The sequence below is a fragment of the Malaya genurostris genome, chromosome 3 (genome assembly GCF_030247185.1).
Source record: "Malaya genurostris strain Urasoe2022 chromosome 3, Malgen_1.1, whole genome shotgun sequence".
NCBI classification, from domain to species: Eukaryota; Metazoa; Arthropoda; class Insecta; order Diptera; family Culicidae; genus Malaya; species Malaya genurostris.
The window spans coordinates 83,862,233-83,880,196 of NC_080572.1; the positions used below are offsets into that span (position 1 = coordinate 83,862,233).

The following is a 17,964-nucleotide window of genomic DNA, read 5'->3' on the forward strand; positions in this document are numbered from 1 at the left end:
TCAACCAATAGCCAGCCCTCTTACTTCAAATTGAAATGATAAAAAACCTGAAATAGTTATCAGATCATGAACAGTACATACAAGAAAAATGTTTTTTTCTTTAATGTAATTTATTGCTGCTAATCGTATGAAAACAGTGTTTAGAGTAGATTACCTAATAAATACCGAAATACTATTATGATATTCTAGGAAACTGGTAGTAATATGTTTTATTAAATTGTAATCGTTGAGACCATTTGGTCGAAACATTAAAGTAAACGAAGAAAAACTAATGTATATTGCCTTATGAAATAATCGTATTTATGAAAAAGTATGACGGAATTCGTAAACGATTTTTTTATGGAAATTCTATTGATCACAGATTTTCCAGGTTGTCGTTTGAAAGTAAAAAGGAATCCGATATAAAACATAGGAGCTGTTGTTATTTATTAAAAACCTTCTTTAATCCACCTTGTGGTGTAATGATGCCTTTCTCATATTACTTATGTTTTCAAAAACATCTCTAGATTCTGTCAAGATTTTTTTTTTAAAAACATGAATAAAATCAAAAACTACCATCGCCTTTACAATTTGTAAACATTTATGTCAAGTTAATATAGATTTGAATGTGGCAGCCCTGCACGCTATACAAAATTGAACAAAGCACGCTGTGTGCTAGGCGGGTACGTTTTCTTTTTCTTCCGTACAACCACGTTCCGATGCGTACCGATTTTGCATCATTTTGTATGACAGCTTGATAGTTTTGATACTCATAGCCCTATAATTTCAGAACTGGAAGTCAGATCTGGATAAAATTGCACAGTATCTTTAGGACACTGCGAACTTTAATTTGAATCATGATTATGATTTACTTCTAAGTAGATAAGTATACATAAATAATTATTTTAGATGAACGAATATCTTGACTTCATCTAGAGCTGTTTGAATTCAAACTGATCTGTTAAGTTAAATTCATCATAAAACCGGATAATAGAAAATTGGCAGGAACGCACAACTAAAACTTTTGTAGCTTGAATCAAATATATCATTTGTTGAAATAAAAACAAACTTTACTGGTTTTTAAAGCAACAATACTTACAATATCAATTGAGATTCGGTTTTGTCACAAATCGTTGAGTTTTGCCCAAATTAGATTATTTGCACAAAATTTTTTTCTCTGCGTGTATGAGAGCTATGCCAAAAATGGGTAGCAAGCCATCTGACTTTACATACTCTGTTTTGGATGAAACTTGTTACACCTTTGAATGGACTTTCTTCACGTCTTTGTAATTTAATTCAATGACCGTTAGTAAATCAATTGGAAACAATGAAAACGATGAACAGTGGTAAAAAGTTGTATGTTTTTTGAATAATTCTAAAAATACCCAAAAGAATAAGACTAAAAGAAATCTTTTACATTTTTAGCAATATTTATATTTTAAACTAGTTAGGAAACCCAATATATGACAAATATATTATTTGTGTCTTCCTAAAAATGGATAAACTACATCTGAATCAATTTACAAGCATTTAAAAAAATTCGGGTACGACTACATCAAGAAGTTTTAAAATCATATTCTGTGTCGGACGTTTTTTTCATCAAAAACTTTCAGTTTTTGTATACACCTTTTAACTGTTTTAGCTGTAGCTACGTTATTTAAAAAAACTGTTTTAATCCACCTAGTGATGTAATGCTACCTTTCTCATATAACTCGTTTTCTCCCCGAAATACTACAATTAAAAAATGTTTAGAAAAGAGATTTGAAGATTTTTATTGCATAATACTACTACATTGATATACTACATTTGAATTGAGGTTAGTGAGAATCTATTCAATCATAAATTTAAGAACACTTTTATTTCAGATAATTCTACGCTGAGTTATCGTGTTCACCGCGCAACGTGAAAAGAGGTTTTGGGGAATGCTCTGTTATCGCCTTATTTTCCGATATTAATATATGGAAATTTGACTAAAAATTCTTTTAATGATGCTTTATAATGTAAAAAAAGTTTGAATAAATTTGCTTAAGCTGTTTCTCCGTAATAAATTACAAAAAAAGTGTTTTTTTTTTAATTTAAATTATCTATCACTCTCCCCCTTAATTCTCTCACAGCCGGTTGAACCGATTTCCACAAACTTAGACTCAAATGGAACCTTTTGTTCATATGCACCTTTCACCGTCGGGTGTCTAAAATTTCAAGTCGTCATTTAGAGCGACATTGAACAAAAGGAAATTTTTTTCTAAATTTGGCTCAAAACTGGCTGTTATGCTAAACGAACTTTCTGGTTCTTATTCAAGATTCAAAGGAAAGTAGTTTCAATTTTTTTAGTAATATGGATGAAAATATAAGTGATTGGAAAGAGGCTTCATTACACCACTAGGTGGCCTAAAACTTTTGTTTTCCCAACATATCTAAAACATTTTCAAGAAGATATAAAATTCAATAATTATTTTTCTTCAACAATTTAAAAAAAAATCCAGAAACAACTTTAGAAACCAACCTTTGCATTTCGCAAAGAAACAAACAATCACTTACTAAGAGTGCTAGATTCATTATCTGTTAAAGTCATGTAAGTCACTAATAGCTATTTAAACAAAAAAAATTCCCAGCTAGATTCTCCAAGATAGATCAGATTTTTAATCAAAAATTCCAAAAAGCTAGAACTTCACTACGTGAAGATCTAGTATACCTTAGTCATATTTCTGGTACGGGTCCGGCAGCAACATGCGATTTTTGTTTGAATAGCAGCATCATTCTTTGTGGTACATAATTCCATGGAGCACAACCAAGTGAAAGCTTCGAAACAACGAAGGAAAGCTTTCCATCGTCACCAATACCATCTGTCACCGCGACGATCCTGGGAAACATCGTTCCTGAATGGAAGCACCTCTTCGGGCCGTCGGAAACTCGAACGGTCATGCGCACGCATCGTTTTCATTCATATCGTAGCGGCTGGTCGACACGGGCCCATCGAGCAGTCGAATAGCTATAAAAAGGATTGCACTTGTTCGCCACACTTCAGGCGATTCCTGTCAGGAGACTGAGCAACAAGCGGTAGTGATTACACTGGACTACATCCTGAGATACTATCCTATACCACAACGACCCCGCAGCTTTCCCCGCATCCTAATAAGAGTGACTAGCAAAGTGCAGAAGCGATGCAAGAAGTTTTTCCCGTTTTTCATGAGTGCTAGCGAACCGTGAAGAAGAGAAGGCATTTTAACCCGGCTTAAAGCTAGCGGGAGTGATTGCAAAACGTGACCGAGGATTAATTGTGACAAAATTTATGGTTGATTCAACTGAAAGCACGCTGGGCTAGTGGGAAACGGAAAGCTTCCTCCAAGAAGAAATTTGATTGAATTTTCCTCTCCCAGGGTGGTGTGCGTGCGCCTTTTGACTGCAGGGAAAGAAAAAGTGAGCACACGTAGTGTGTGATTGAATAGGGAAGCACAGCCAAAGGGAAACAAACCCCTTTCAGGACGAAGGGCAACTAGTGTACTGAATATAACCACCGAGTGTGCTTGCGGGGGCGGTGTTATTTTTATCAAAGTCAAAGCACAACATAGAAACCTGTTAACATAGCGCGCTGTCACTAGCTTGAGCATAGTGGCATTTTCTGATTGAAGCATATATCTAGTGGCCACGCTGGTATCTCCGGTGGTGTTTGTGTGATCTGGTGCGAAGGATACGGGGAAGATTATCGCGAAAACGACAACAAGTGGTGCGGACGTTTCCCAGAAAATACCGAAGATAAAAATAGCTACTTGCATCGCAGCCGACAACATGGGGAACTTTGGGATTCTTTTGCCGCCAAAATTGATTCTGAGGATTTCGATGCTGCTCTTCTTGGTCGTTCATGATGTGAGTATCGGTTTTTGTGCACATATACTTGTGACATTTGGGTAGGGTTTGAGTGGTAGCTTTTCTTTAGTAACTTTTAATGGTTAGATAAGTTTTGGAGTTGGTTTGCGAATTTGACTTGGTGCCAACTTGGTGAATGAGCTCTTTATATGAACTTAAGGTTAACAACTTTTCCCTATCAATAGAAACGAGTTCGCAATTTACTTGACTGATTTCTATAAGATTTATTTTGAAGTAGTAATTTTCCTAAAGAGTGGCCCAGCGATTGCTTATGGATGGCTGTTATTTGTTTTTTTTTATTTTCTTTAAATAAATATTTGTTGAAATATGAATGAAATTAAAATTATTAAGATTTAAATTGGGTGTTCAGCCACAAGGAGTGACTTTTTAGCCCTATTATATACATGATTTAGATATTATCATTCCGCAATTCTGTGATTTTTATGTAGGGAAAATTGCAAACCTATTTGTATTGTGTAGCGGGAAAAAAAATTATTAGGTGACATTACATCTAATGGTTCTATTTTTGTGAGTCTCTGTAACTCATTTGTACTAAACCAGGGAGGACGCTTCAAAATCATTTTCAGAATTTTATTCTGAATGCTTTGAAGCGTTTTCTTCGTGGTGGACCAACATCTTGACCAAATTGGTACTGCATAAAGCATGGCTGGTCTGAAAATTTATTTATTAATTAATGATTTGCTTTTTAGACTGAGCTTAGAATTTCTGTTCATAAGAGGATATAAACATTTAATATATTTATTACACTTTGCCTGAATTCCTTCAATGTGATCCTTGAAAGTGAGTTTTTTGTCATACGTTAAACCTAAGTATTTTGCTTGATCAGACTATGTTAACTCCATTTTGTGATTATTGTTTGGTTTAAGAAAAGGAGCTCTTGGTTTATGAGGAAAGATAATTAATTGCGTTTTTGCTGCATTTGGTTTAATTTTCCATTTTGACAGATAATCACTGAAAATATTTAAGCTTCTTTGTAGGTGACTGCAGATCACTCTTAGATTTCTACTTGTGGCTAACAGACTTGTGCGTCACAGAATAGCGATTTCTGACAATCGACGGGTAGATTGGGAAGATCAGAAGTGAATTACAACTCCAGTGTATAACCCAGAAGATTTATTTGCTTTTGTCATGTTCGTTACTCTTACAAGTTGATGAGTAGTTGAATGTTCATGACGAAACCCAAACTGCTCTGGTAAAAAAATTGAATTCTTATTTATATGAGTCATCATTCTCAACAAGCTAATTTTTTCAAAAAGTTTACTGATTGAAGAAAATAAACTAATTGGTCGATAACTTGATGTTTCTGCTGGCTTTTTATCAGGTTTGAGGATGGGAATTACTTTAGCGTTTTTCCATCTTTTTGGGAAGTAAGCTAATGAAAAACACTTGTTGAAAATTTTAACCAGGAGTCTCAATGCAACATCGGGAAGATTTTTAATAAGAATATTAAAAATTCCATCATTACCAGGAGCTTTCATGTTTTTGAGTTTCCTAATAATTGATTTAATTTCGTCAAAATTCGTCTCAATAATGTCATCTTGTAATAACACTTGAGTTGAAATATGATCATATTTCAGTGAGACTTTATTTTCAATGGGACTCACAACGTTTAAATTAAAATTGTGGACACTCTCGAACTGCTGAGCAAGTTTTTGAGTTTTTTCGCCATTTGTAAGAAGTATTTGATTTCCTTCCTTGAGAGCAGGAATTGGTTTCTGAGGTTTCTTAAGAACCTTAAAAGTTTCCAGAAAGGTTTAGAATATGGTTTAATTTGTTCAACTTCTTTAGCGAAATTTTTATTTCGCAAAAGAGTAAATCTATGTTTATTTTCTTTTTGTAAATTCTTAACTGTTTTTCAATACAGGATCACGAGAACGTTGATATTGTCGTCGACGAACATTCTTCAACCGAATGAGCAGTTGAAGATTGTCATCGATGATAGGAGAATTTAATTTAGTTTGAGCTTTGGGAACTGAAAGATTTCTAGCTTCGATAACGTAATCATTCAAATTATCAATTGCTGTGTCGATGTCCGCAGAATTTTCTAAAATAATTTCATGATCCACATGATTTTAATGTGACATCTGTAATCCAATCAGCTCTATGATAGTTGAATATACAGGGTGATTTTTTAAGAGCTTGAGAACTTTTTTAAACAATAAAACGCATAAAATTTGCAAAATCTCATCGGTTCTTTATTTTAAACGTTAGATTGGTACATGACATTTACTTTTTGAAGATAATTTCATTTAAATGTTGACCGCGGCTGCGTCTTAGGTGGTCCATTCGGAAAGTCCAATTTTGGGCAACTTTTTCGAGCATTTCGGCCGGAATAGCCCGAATTTCTTCGGAAATGTTGTCTTCCAAAGCTGGAATAGTTACTGGCTTATTTCTGTAGACTTTAGACTTGACGTAGCCCCACAAAAAATAGTCTAAAGGCGTCAAATCGCATGATCTTGGTGGCCAACTTACCGGTCCATTTCTTGAGATGAATTGTTCTCCGAAGTTTTCCCTCAAAATGGCCATAGAATCGCGAGCTGTGTGGCATGTAGCGCCATCTTGTTGAAACCACATGTCAACCAAGTTCAGTTCTTCCATTTTTGGCAACAAAAAGTTTGTTAGCATCGAACGATAGCGATCGCCATTCACTGTAACGTTGCGTCCAACAGCATCTTTGAAAAAGTACGGTCCAATGATTCCACCAGCGTACAAACCACACCAAACAGTGCATTTTTCGGGATGCATGGGCAGTTCTTGAACGGCTTCTGGTTGCTCTTCACTCCAAATGCGGCAATTTTGCTTATTTACGTAGCCATTCAACCAGAAATGAGCCTCATCGCTGAACAAAATTTGTCGATAAAAAAGCGGATTTTCTGCCAACTTTTCTAGGGCCCATTCACTGATTTGCAAGCGTTGCTCGTTAGTAAGTCTATTCATGATGAAATGTCAGAGCATACTGAGCAAATAATAATGCATGAAAATCATAACCTCAAAAAATCTGAGCAAATACTAATGCATGAAAATCCTAACCTCAAAAAAATCACCTTTTAGAACTAATTGGATTAATTATAGCTTCGTTGGAAAGTCTGAATGATACAGGAAGATGACCTGAGTCAAAGTTAGCATGTGTAATCGGTTCACTACAAATGTGACTTTGATCTGTTAGCACCAGATCAATTGTAGACGGGTTTTTCACGGAAGAGAAACAAGTCGGATTACTGGGATGAAGAACTGTGAAGTAACCAGCTGTGAGTTGATTATGAAGTATTTTACCATTACTGTTATTTTGCCTACAATTCCCTTGGACATGCTTAGCATTTAAGTCCCCTATTACGAAAAATTTCGGTCGATATCTTGTGAGTTTTTGCAATCGTATTTAATGAAATTTAATTTTTCACCGGTGCATTAGAATGACAAATATTCCCCAGAGATGAAATAAATTCCATGAATGGTTTCAACTTCGATTCCCAAGCTTTCAATAACTTTAGTATTGAAAGAAGGTAAAATTCGATGTTTAATTTGCCGTTGGACAAAAATGGCAACTCCACCACCCATTCCAGTAAACCTGTCAAATCGATGAACCACATAATGTGGATTACTTTTCAATTTGACATTTGGTTTAAGAAAAGTTTCTGTCACAACGGCAAAATGAATTTTGTGAACTTTGAGAAAATTATAAAATTCATCTTCACTCGATTTTAAGGATCGAACATTCCAATTTAAAATATTCAAATAATTATTTAACATCACTGTTAAATTTTCAATTCATTATAATATAATTTGCGAATTGCCATCCGATTTAAAATGCTTCAAAAAGTGATGAAGTCGAATTCATTCGGATGATCATTTGAAAAAGTAGGTAGGTAGATCATTCTATTTTCAGTTATTTCGCCTAAATCAACTTCATTTAAAGAAGCGAATGGCATCGAAGGAATATTCGTAGGTAGACTGCCATTAGAAGATGATATGGCCGATCTACCTATTAAAAAATTGTTTTCGTTAGAAGATGAACTGCAAGGCGGTCCTGTGTTTTGATTATTTACATTACAAGAAATAGGTGGTAGATTTCTACCTGATATACTAGCATAACTGACATTAGAAGAAGATGATGACGAGGTCGATCTACCTGTCAATAAATTGTTTTCGTTAGAAGACGAATTGGCAGGCGTACCTGTTTTTTGTTTTAAATTCGAAGAAATCAGTGCCTTAGAAGAATTGAGCGTGGCATTTGTAACGGTTTTTTGATTTTCAGGTATGTTCTGTAAATTTAAGGTCGTTTATTTGACTTGTTGTCTAAGCGAACGAGCGCTTAGAAATTTTTTCCCTGGCAGGACATTTCAAATAATTGGATTTATGATTTCCATCACACTTAGAACATGAAAATTTATCAATGGTTTCATTGATTGGCGATTTACCACAATTCAAACACCGTATATTCATATGACAGTTTTTGGTACCATGGCCGAAGCCTAGACAATGACGACATTGCGTTAAGTTTTGCAATACCATTATGCCGTTTATAATGTTCCCAATGAATTTTAATGTAGGAAATGAAACGTACTTTTTCTAAAGTTTTCAAATTGTTTACATCACTTCGATTGAAGTGTATTAGGAAAAGTTCATGGGAAATTCCACAGCGTGGTTTAGAAGTACAATTCGTTCTTTTTTCATAAGTATTACAAAAACCAAGCAATTTTTTCAGTTCATTTTTAATTTCATCAGTACTTTGATCATTTGATAAGCCTTTCAAGACAGCCTTGAAGGGTCTATTTGTTTTTATGTCATATGAATAAAATTTATGAAGTTTCTCCGACAAATATCGGATAAGACGTTCGTAATCTTCTAATCCTCGACATTCTCCTCTTCGTCCGATTTGAAATGAGATTTTTACTTCCGGGAGAAAAGTAGAAAGCTCAGCACGGAATGCTTTGAAGTCGGAAATCATCACCGTCACTGGAGGCGTAGATTGTTGTTTCTTCCCAGAACGACAAGCGTCCATTTTGGGAATTTTCTTCTATGTCGCTACAATCCGATTCAGGAAGAATACCGTAAATATTGTTAGACGGCATAGGATCAACGGAAAGGAGGTCCGTTCGTTGTCTTTTATTTTTTCATTCAGATTGGATAAGATTGTCAATGTTGTTAGAAAAATTTTGAATACCGGATTGGGATTTCTTCCGTATTGTATTATTTTTAACCTAAGGCTTGTTGCCTTACCGAATGGACGCAGGCATTTTTGAAGAATATAAATTAACTTGGCTAAATTAGTCTTCGAACAAACTCCTAGTTTGGTTAAGTATTGATCAAGATAGATTTTGTGGTAGTCTTAATAAAGACTGATTAGTTCGAAGAATAGTTCCTTGAATAGCTAGCCTAAAGAGAGGCTGATTAATTTCTTATCTTGAAAAAAAAAAACTGATTATATTAGAATATCACTCTTTGTATAGCCTCAGGTAGCCTTGAAAAAGACTGAAGCCTTGAATCAATGAAACTCTAGGTAGCCAGAAAAATTTTCCAGGAACCAAGAGCTATTTGCTGCGGTGCGAACGACTGCTCAACACCGACTGATTTCTATTAGATGATTTTGTAATATCATTGTTGTAGTAAACTTCAAAAAGAAGGAATCTATAATTGTTAGACGGGATGCATTTTTTGCATAATTTTATACTGGGTTGACTGGGTTGAAAAAATATTGCAAAACGAATATAGTTTTTTTATTGCAAAGTTGTTAATGAATGTTATCAAGCACTATTCTCTACATCCTTTTCAGCTGGTACAAACATTTATTCATTTCAAATTCATAATGCTTTCATATTTGCGATCGAAATACTAAATGTTATATAGCATTAGCAGGTTTGTCATTTAAAAGATAATAAATTGTATAGCAGAGGTTAAATTCGCAAGCTATGATTCAACATTCAATTTGGATCAGAAAACTGACTTCCAATTCACGGGATCATAAGTAAAATCCAATCGATAAAATAAACGTACTAATCAAGTTATGAAAATAATGATGAAAAATAAAAAAATAAACAATTTTCAAAAGACGTTTCTAAAAATGCGGGAAAAAATGCTCAATGAACTTAGTTTTATATCTCTTTACCTTCTAGTTAACAAGAAACCGAATCTTACCTACAATACTAAAATTATTTAGTTAAACGGAGAAGCACCAACTTGAAAAGATCCAATCAGGCAAATTAGAATCACCAAGGGAGTTCTCGGGATAGTAGAAGCGCACTTGTTAATATGAACAGCTTAACTGACGGAACTAATCCATTTCTTTATTATTTTGCTTTCGATAGTCATCGTAAGCCGTGCTGCCAGTGAGCAGGACTTTTAAACAACTCTTTCCCCTTTTAAAAGTGTTTCTAATTATCAAAGGTATGAATCAAAACAAAAACCGTTTGCTTATTACAAATCAATTTCTAAGTGATGTGAATAATATAACATATCGAGTTTTGATCTTTCAGAAATATAAGTAATCATGTACAGCCATAGCCGTTTTTTTTCTTTTCGTTCGCCTTAGTCTGTGTTCCGAACCCATTAAGGTTTCTACAATCTTTCTTTTCCTCGTAAAGTTGCTTTAATCTTTTCTGATGTGGTTGTTTCGGAAAATCCCGGTTAAGTCACGTAAAAGTCGAAAAAAAAACGTTTTCTTTCGGCACGTCAGGAAAGACGTGGTACTTCGATAACAAAATAATAAGTGTCTTGGAAGGACCATTAACTTTACGTCTGCTAAGCGGCTTAAGTTGAACTGAATAATGTATAAGCCCTAAGAAAGGTTTCAGTTCACTAACATTTTTGGGGTTGCCTTTGCGTTTGTGACAGTTGATATTTTGTCATTGCAAGGAAATAACTCTTTATTATTAATAATATGCCCAAGATATTCCTATTCCTTCACAGAAAATTTACACTTTTCTCAGTTAACTTTCATGTTTGCCTTCTGCAATCTTTCTAAAACTATAAAAAAAACTTGACTAAAACAATCTTCTAGGTCTTTAACTCATATAAAAACGTCATCTAAATAACAACCAACCCCTTCGAGGCCTTTCAATATCTGATCCATAACTTTTTGAAAAATTGATGCGCTCGAAGACGCTCCTTGAGGTAATCTATTGTAAGTATACAATCCCTTGATTGTGTTAATCACCATAAAATGTTTAGACTTCTAAGATAAACTTAATTGGGTATATGCCCCCTCCAAGTTTGCAAATAAATCTTGCATCACTGGTAGGGGATATAAATTAGTGATATATTTATTGATCGATAATTTACAATCTCTCTCCAGTCTTATATCGATAGTTTTCTTCATAACAATAATGACTAATTGGTGAAATAACTTTTTGTTCCTCTTGTTTGTGTAAAAAATTTATAACTTTTTCTTTCAGGAACATCATATGCTTTTTAAATATCGGTGTGTTTACCTTTAGTATTAAAATTGCTTCAAACCCTTTGATTGGCAATGAAAAATCTTTCTTGAAAACATCTGTAAATTTAGTTTTGATTTCTTCTACCATGGCGAACTTTTGATTATTTACCCTATTAATAACTTTTTCATTTGAATTTGAAAAGAGCACTGGAGCCTGGGCTGAATGAATCCACCACATATACTGTCCTTTTTTTTAAATACTTCAAAGCGAAACAATTTTTTACTATTATATTTACCAAAAGCGCAAGCCGTGTTGGAATAATCTGGTCTTGCCCTATTATTCCATTTGTAATATTTTGAATCATATTTTGCAGTGTTGCCATAAAAGTATTTGATTCGGTTTCTAAACCCTAGTCTATCTATAAGTGGACCTTTCAATGTACTATCACTTGGATTATATTTGTTTTAGACTGAATAGACTTATACGCCCGCAAACGATTCTATACATTCAATGTTAAGAAATGTTACCAAGAGTCGGCATCTTAGCGTCATTACCAAGATCTAAAATTTTACATTTGATCCCGCAATTACCTAACCTAAGTAGCAATAATTTTTTCTGTCGATTCTAATGTCAGATTCTCTTCATTAAGCAGACGTTGCTGTAAAGCCTTATCACTTAACCCTGCTACTATTCTATATCTGATTGCGGCACTTTTGTGATCCCCGAAAGTGCAAAATTCCGCCTGTGATTTGACAGACAGAATAAAGTCTTCAACCGATTTGTCCAATTGTAGTGATCTTTTGTGGAATTTGAATCTTTGCATTAGATTTGATTCCACCTTGTCTAGCCTAGCTTTTAATTTTGTTACTACCACCAAGGGTAATGAAATGTGTTTTTTGCGTTCTCAGCAACACCATTTATCATAGAATAAAAGCCTAATCTCTCCTCCAAATCGGAAAAAGGATGACTCACCACTTTACTAAGGTATTATTCCTCTAATCCAAGTGCAGTCTATATCCGCCAGTAAAAGGAATTGTTCCGCAATTTTTGCGACCTCCGACAACAATTAGTCGTCCACAGTATCAAGGAGAGTTGTTCAATTGTTCAGCTTAATTGTTTCGTATCACAGCACCGAAAATAAAACATAAAAAAGGATAATAATGATAGGTACAGTTACAAGGTTTAATCACACTCAAAATAGCGTTCATTATGTTGAAAGGCTGGAATAGTATCACCTGCACAAAAAAAAAACAAAATTAAGATGAATGAAGGTGACGCTACCGAGAACAAAAGAGCTCTAAATATTCTTTCTGGTTCGAATTCCTCGTCGCCAGTTTTTATATCTTTTGCTTTCTAGTTAACCAGAAACCGAATCTGACCTACAACAATGCTGAAATAATTCAGCTAAACAGAAAAGCACTAACTCGAAAAGATCCAGTCAGCCAAATTAGAATCATCAAGAGAGTTCTCAAGAAAGTAGAAGCGTACTTTTATTATTTTGCTTTCGATAGCCATCGTAGGCCGTGCTGCCAGTAAGCATCGGATCTGTTTTTTCTAGTTCGAAGAGGCGAATGACCTTAAAACATCTACAATCGAAACAAAAAGAAAACATTATTATACAATGAGAGCACTTATTTGAAATACCATTGAACTCCAATACTATCACACCCGTCACAATACGAAGTGTAACAGACGCGTAGCTAATAAAAGACAATTTTATTGACCCAAAATAGACGAAAATGACGAGAAATAAATGTCACTTTTAGCTCCTCTCTCACGAAATCGTTGTTCAGTTAACGACGAAAGCGCAACAGTAGTTTCAAAATTGTGTTCTTCCATTCATTTACCCTTTCAGTCATTTTTGGTATTCTGAACAAACTGATAATGATAGAAAAATAATCACAATGATTTTCACCTGTTGGTGCTCGTATCTACTACATGGAATGAAAAGTCCCGGGCCTTGATAAATCTTTTTTTTTCAAATGGCATCAAAATGTTAGAGGATCGATGGATCAAGTGTATCGCTCTAGATGGAGATTATACTGAAGAATAAAAAAGTTTTTACGGTAAAAAATCGACTTTTTCTTTGTTAGACAAAACTTCTCATTTCATGTAGTATAGTAGTTTTGGTTTCCAAGGAGGTTGATTGATTGTGCGAATTTCTCAAACCAAACTTGCATACTTGTAACAAAACAGTTATAAGGCGGAACACACGAGAGCAAAAAAGGCGGGTGGGTAATGTCAGAGACATAACTGGATGTCGTGAATACGAAAACAACTGACATGTTCCTTAATACTTCCGAATATCAATTAGTTGATTAATTGTATGAATTATGCAAGCATTCCCCTTTTTCACATTTTTCGCAAAAACAAAAAAGGCTTCACTTGATCTCGATTACTGTGAATTTCACACAGCGAAAAGTGCACAAATCTATAAAAACTGTTCTAGATTTGCACTAAACTGAGGATATTTACCTTCGATTTGCGAATAACAAATCCTAATAGTTCTTTAGAACACTTTTAGAGCCCTTAGAACGGCTGATTTTGTGTAATGCTCTCCACCGTTGTTTTTTCACCAATGCTAATGACTGGCAGCTGTGACGTAATCACTCTTGTCGAAAGCGAAACTAGTTGTGCAGACAACACAAAACACATCTGCTCGCAGTGGCGATAGAATCCAAACTGATATCGTTTGTGGCTTTTTCACTAATGGGCGGTCCTAACGGTTATAAAAATAGCCGCATACCGAATTTTAATGTCGATTATTTCATTTCGGATTTGCATAATTTATTGAAAGAAACTATCAGAGTGCTGTAGGGATTCGTTTCTAGCATTCAGAAGGACCAAATTGAGGAACAAACTATGATATTCACCACTTTTCGAAACATTTTTCTCGAACGATTTGTTGTAAAGCAGCAGCTATTTTGTTCTCTTCCTCAGAACGCGTTCTGATTGGCTGGTATTGACATGGGTCAAATGAGACAGGTTTTTCAATAGTACACTATTGAAAAACCTGTCTCATTTGAAATTGAAATACTTCAATGATGTTGCTATACACGTTTCAGTTGAAAAATTTCGATTCTATTGGTAGTTAGATTATATAAATCCTTTAACAGATCACTGAGCTATGAGCTTTAAGAATATGATAAAGGCAAACGCGCCTTATGAATTATCTTCGATACTCGTTTATACCAAACATTTCAGAAAAGTTTAATTTTGAATTATTTGAGATTATGTCACCAAACTGTAAATTCTATCATAAAATTGTGATTATATTTCCGATGGCATGTAGCAAAAATTATGTTGATTCGTTAGGTACAACAATAGATATTCACGATAAAAAACTTATCACTCTCTCAGAGGGTAAATTTTGAAAAGGCACCCCATAGTAAAGTAAGTATTCACGACAAAATTACGGGGTTATTCACATCCTTCCTCAGTGCATCGGTTTTATCGATACACTGAGGAAGGATGTAAATAACATACCGAAATACGTATCTGTATTATAACATTTAATACACTTTTGTGAAAATAGTGACTATTAATGTATTCAACGGAAATCTGGACATCAATATCTATAAAGACTGTCCCAGAAAGTATGGACGCGACCAAAAACCGCTGTCATCTCGCAATGGGTCAGAATCTGTTAATTTTTATGGCTGCGTCCTGTTGTTTACACGCTTCTCTAACCATTTGTGCAGTTGTTTATTCGTTTTCATTAGTTTGTTTTGAAATGCGTGGAATTTCAACATAACAAGGTTGAAAATTGTGTACAAATGGTGCACAGAACGCGGACTGTCACTGAGAAAGATAGCAAAAATTGAAGGAGTAAGTGAAAAAGCCGTGCGAAATGCAATCAGAAAGTTCGGTGAGGATAACACCTTTGAGGATAAACCGAAAACGGGTCGAAAAAAAGGTCCTGCTAACCCTCAGTTGGATAAACGTATACTGAAGGCGTTGGATCAAAAGGAGCGATTCTTGCTGGAAATTTGAACTGCATAATCATGAACGACGAAACCTACGTAAAACTCGATTACAAATCCCTGCCTAGACCACAATATTATACGGTGCGAGAAGGGCAAGTGTTAAACCAGTCCGAGACATCGATTGAAGTCGAAAAATTTGGTAAGAAAGCTATGGTCTGGCAAGCAATTTGTAGCTGCGGTAAAATGTCGAAACCGGTAAAATTTGTAGTCTAATTTTATCGGTATATCGAATAAAATTTGAATATCTAACACTTGTGAATTGCCAGGTTCTCTTTGTTTACTTTTTCTTTCGTGAATTACAGGATTGATTTTATATTTGAAGCTTAACTCTTCGCATAAGTTACAAACCAAAACCATAAACTTTCGATTGATATTGAAAACTTTGAAATTTCAATAACAGCTTCGTAATAATCGAAGGAGAAGACTCTCATTTGCAGTTAGGCCCTTTTTGTCGTGGGACTATCGATTTCGTCATTTAACGACCCAACATTTAATTTTCATAGATTTGATTCTATTTCCGTTATTTTGTTATTTAGAATATGTTGTTGGACATAAGAGTTGATGAAAAAAGTTTTTTCTTTTCTTTATAGATATTTTTCCACTTTCTAGGAAAATCAATTATACCGCACTGTTGTTGAATATCTTCTAGAAAGTAAACTGAGCAACGTACATTTTTTAATAAACAAAATGAGAGAAATGGCAAAAGTTCATGTGGTAGAATTCATCAAAAACTTCCTCTTGTTGTACATTAAACTGAAAGACCAATGGTTCCGGGATTTTCTTTCGAATTAAATTTCATGCTTTTCATCACTGGAAGCAACTTTTGTAGTTTTGGTTATCAAACTGTACAAACTGACCTGACCGAACTGAAAATTCTAATTTCCGTTCCATTCATCATGGTCCGAAAGAGATTCTTGCGTAGATCACTATCCTCTATGCTCTACTGCATCATGTTGTGTTCGTTAACGTGAAACTTGATGCTTCAGAAAAGTTGTGTTCATCTGCATTTTGCATCCGCTGCTGGTTTCCAATAGGATAAATAAGCTAGGGAATTTACGTCGAGTAGATACTGTGTGGTATGGCAAACAGCGTGGGTGGATTCGTTGGTAGTTTCACAATTCACCCCAAAATAGTGTGCAGGTGCAGTTCTGTAGCCGTTGTTGAATGTACAAATCCTACATCAGACGAACGAGCGAAAACAGCCTGACGTTTGCGGATGTTGTGTTTCAATTGGATTGCTCTATCGCATCTGTTGCGGGAATTTGGTTTGTACCTTGGGGACGATGGTGTGAAAAAGGTCTTCAGGCAAAATTTACGCAAAACCGCTCGGAATGTCGTAATGTTTAATTTTAGTGTATTTATCTTTGTTAGTTTCTCAACACAATATTAACTATTGATGCTCGTTTGAACTTCAAATTTAATCGCTAGATTATATTTCAAATTTGACTAACAAAACGAACATCTTCATTATGGTGTAATGCTGAAAACTCTAACATAACTTCTGGAAGAACGTTGTACTCCATCTTCTCAGTTGAATAAATCTTTCGAAGTCGCTGTAGTCATTTATTCTCAAGGAAACACTGAAGTCTGCCTATGTCACTAGCTTTTAAGACGTCAACGTCAACGCCAGTTGGTATTTGTGAAATTCTGAATCTTTGATACGATAAAGTTTGCAAATATAAACACGATTTACAAAGCAAAGTGAAATAGCGTCGATGGTATATTGTTTGTTCGTGTGTGTATCTTACTGTCCTATTGTTTAAATTTCCTAGCCTCAAAGGGGAGAGAGAATTTTGTCAGCAACGCTTTCTCTGAAAACGAACATTAAAATGAAACCATTTACCTATAATATACTGCAATATTTATGCGATGTTAAAGCGCGTGCTATTTCCACACAAAGTTATTATATAAGGTGATTTTTTAAGAGCTTGAGAACTTTTTTAAACAATAAAACGCATAAAATTTGCAAAATCTCATCGGTTCTTTATTTTAAACGTTAGATTGGTACATGACATTTACTTTTTGAAGATAATTTCATTTAAATGTTGACCGCGGCTGCGTCTTAGGTGGTCCATTCGGAAAATCCGCTTTTTTATCGACAAATTTTGTTCAGCGATGAGGCTCATTTCTGGTTGAATGGCTACGTAAATAAGCAAAATTGCCGCATTTGGAGTGAAGAGCAACCAGAAGCCGTTCAAGAACTGCCCATGCATCCCGAAAAATGCACTGTTTGGTGTGGTTTGTACGCTGGTGGAATCATTGGACCGTATTTTTTCAAAGATGCTGTTGGACGCAACGTTACAGTGAATGGCGATCGCTATCGTTCGATGCTAACAAACTTTTTGTTGCCAAAAATGGAAGAACTGAACTTGGTTGACATGTGGTTTCAACAAGATGGCGCTACATGCCACACAGCTCGCGATTCTATGGCCATTTTGAGGGAAAACTTCGGAGAACAATTCATCTCAAGAAATGGACCGGTAAGTTGGCCACCAAGATCATGCGATTTGACGCCTTTAGACTATTTTTTGTGGGGCTACGTCAAGTCTAAAGTCTACAGAAATAAGCCAGTAACTATTCCAGCTTTGGAAGACAACATTTCCGAAGAAATTCGGGCTATTCCGGCCGAAATGCTCGAAAAAGTTGCCCAAAATTGGACTTTCCGAATGGACCACCTAAGACGCAGCCGCGGTCAACATTTAAATGAAATTATCTTCAAAAAGTAAATGTCATGTACCAATCTA

General features: G+C 35.0%; 1 protein-coding gene across 2 annotated transcripts in view; it reads left to right on the top strand.

The window, feature by feature from the left end:
• Positions 1-3,010: 3,010 nt before the first annotated feature.
• LOC131437897 (neuropeptide-like precursor 1) overlaps positions 3,011-17,964 on the top strand; it is a 129,310-nt gene continuing 114,356 nt past the window's right edge. For both annotated transcript variants that reach the window (XM_058607550.1, XM_058607551.1), the window contains exon 1: positions 3,011-3,843. In XM_058607550.1, the coding sequence (XP_058463533.1) occupies positions 3,766-3,843 (78 nt within the window). In that variant the 5' untranslated portion in view covers positions 3,011-3,765. The remainder of the gene's footprint in view (positions 3,844-17,964) is intronic.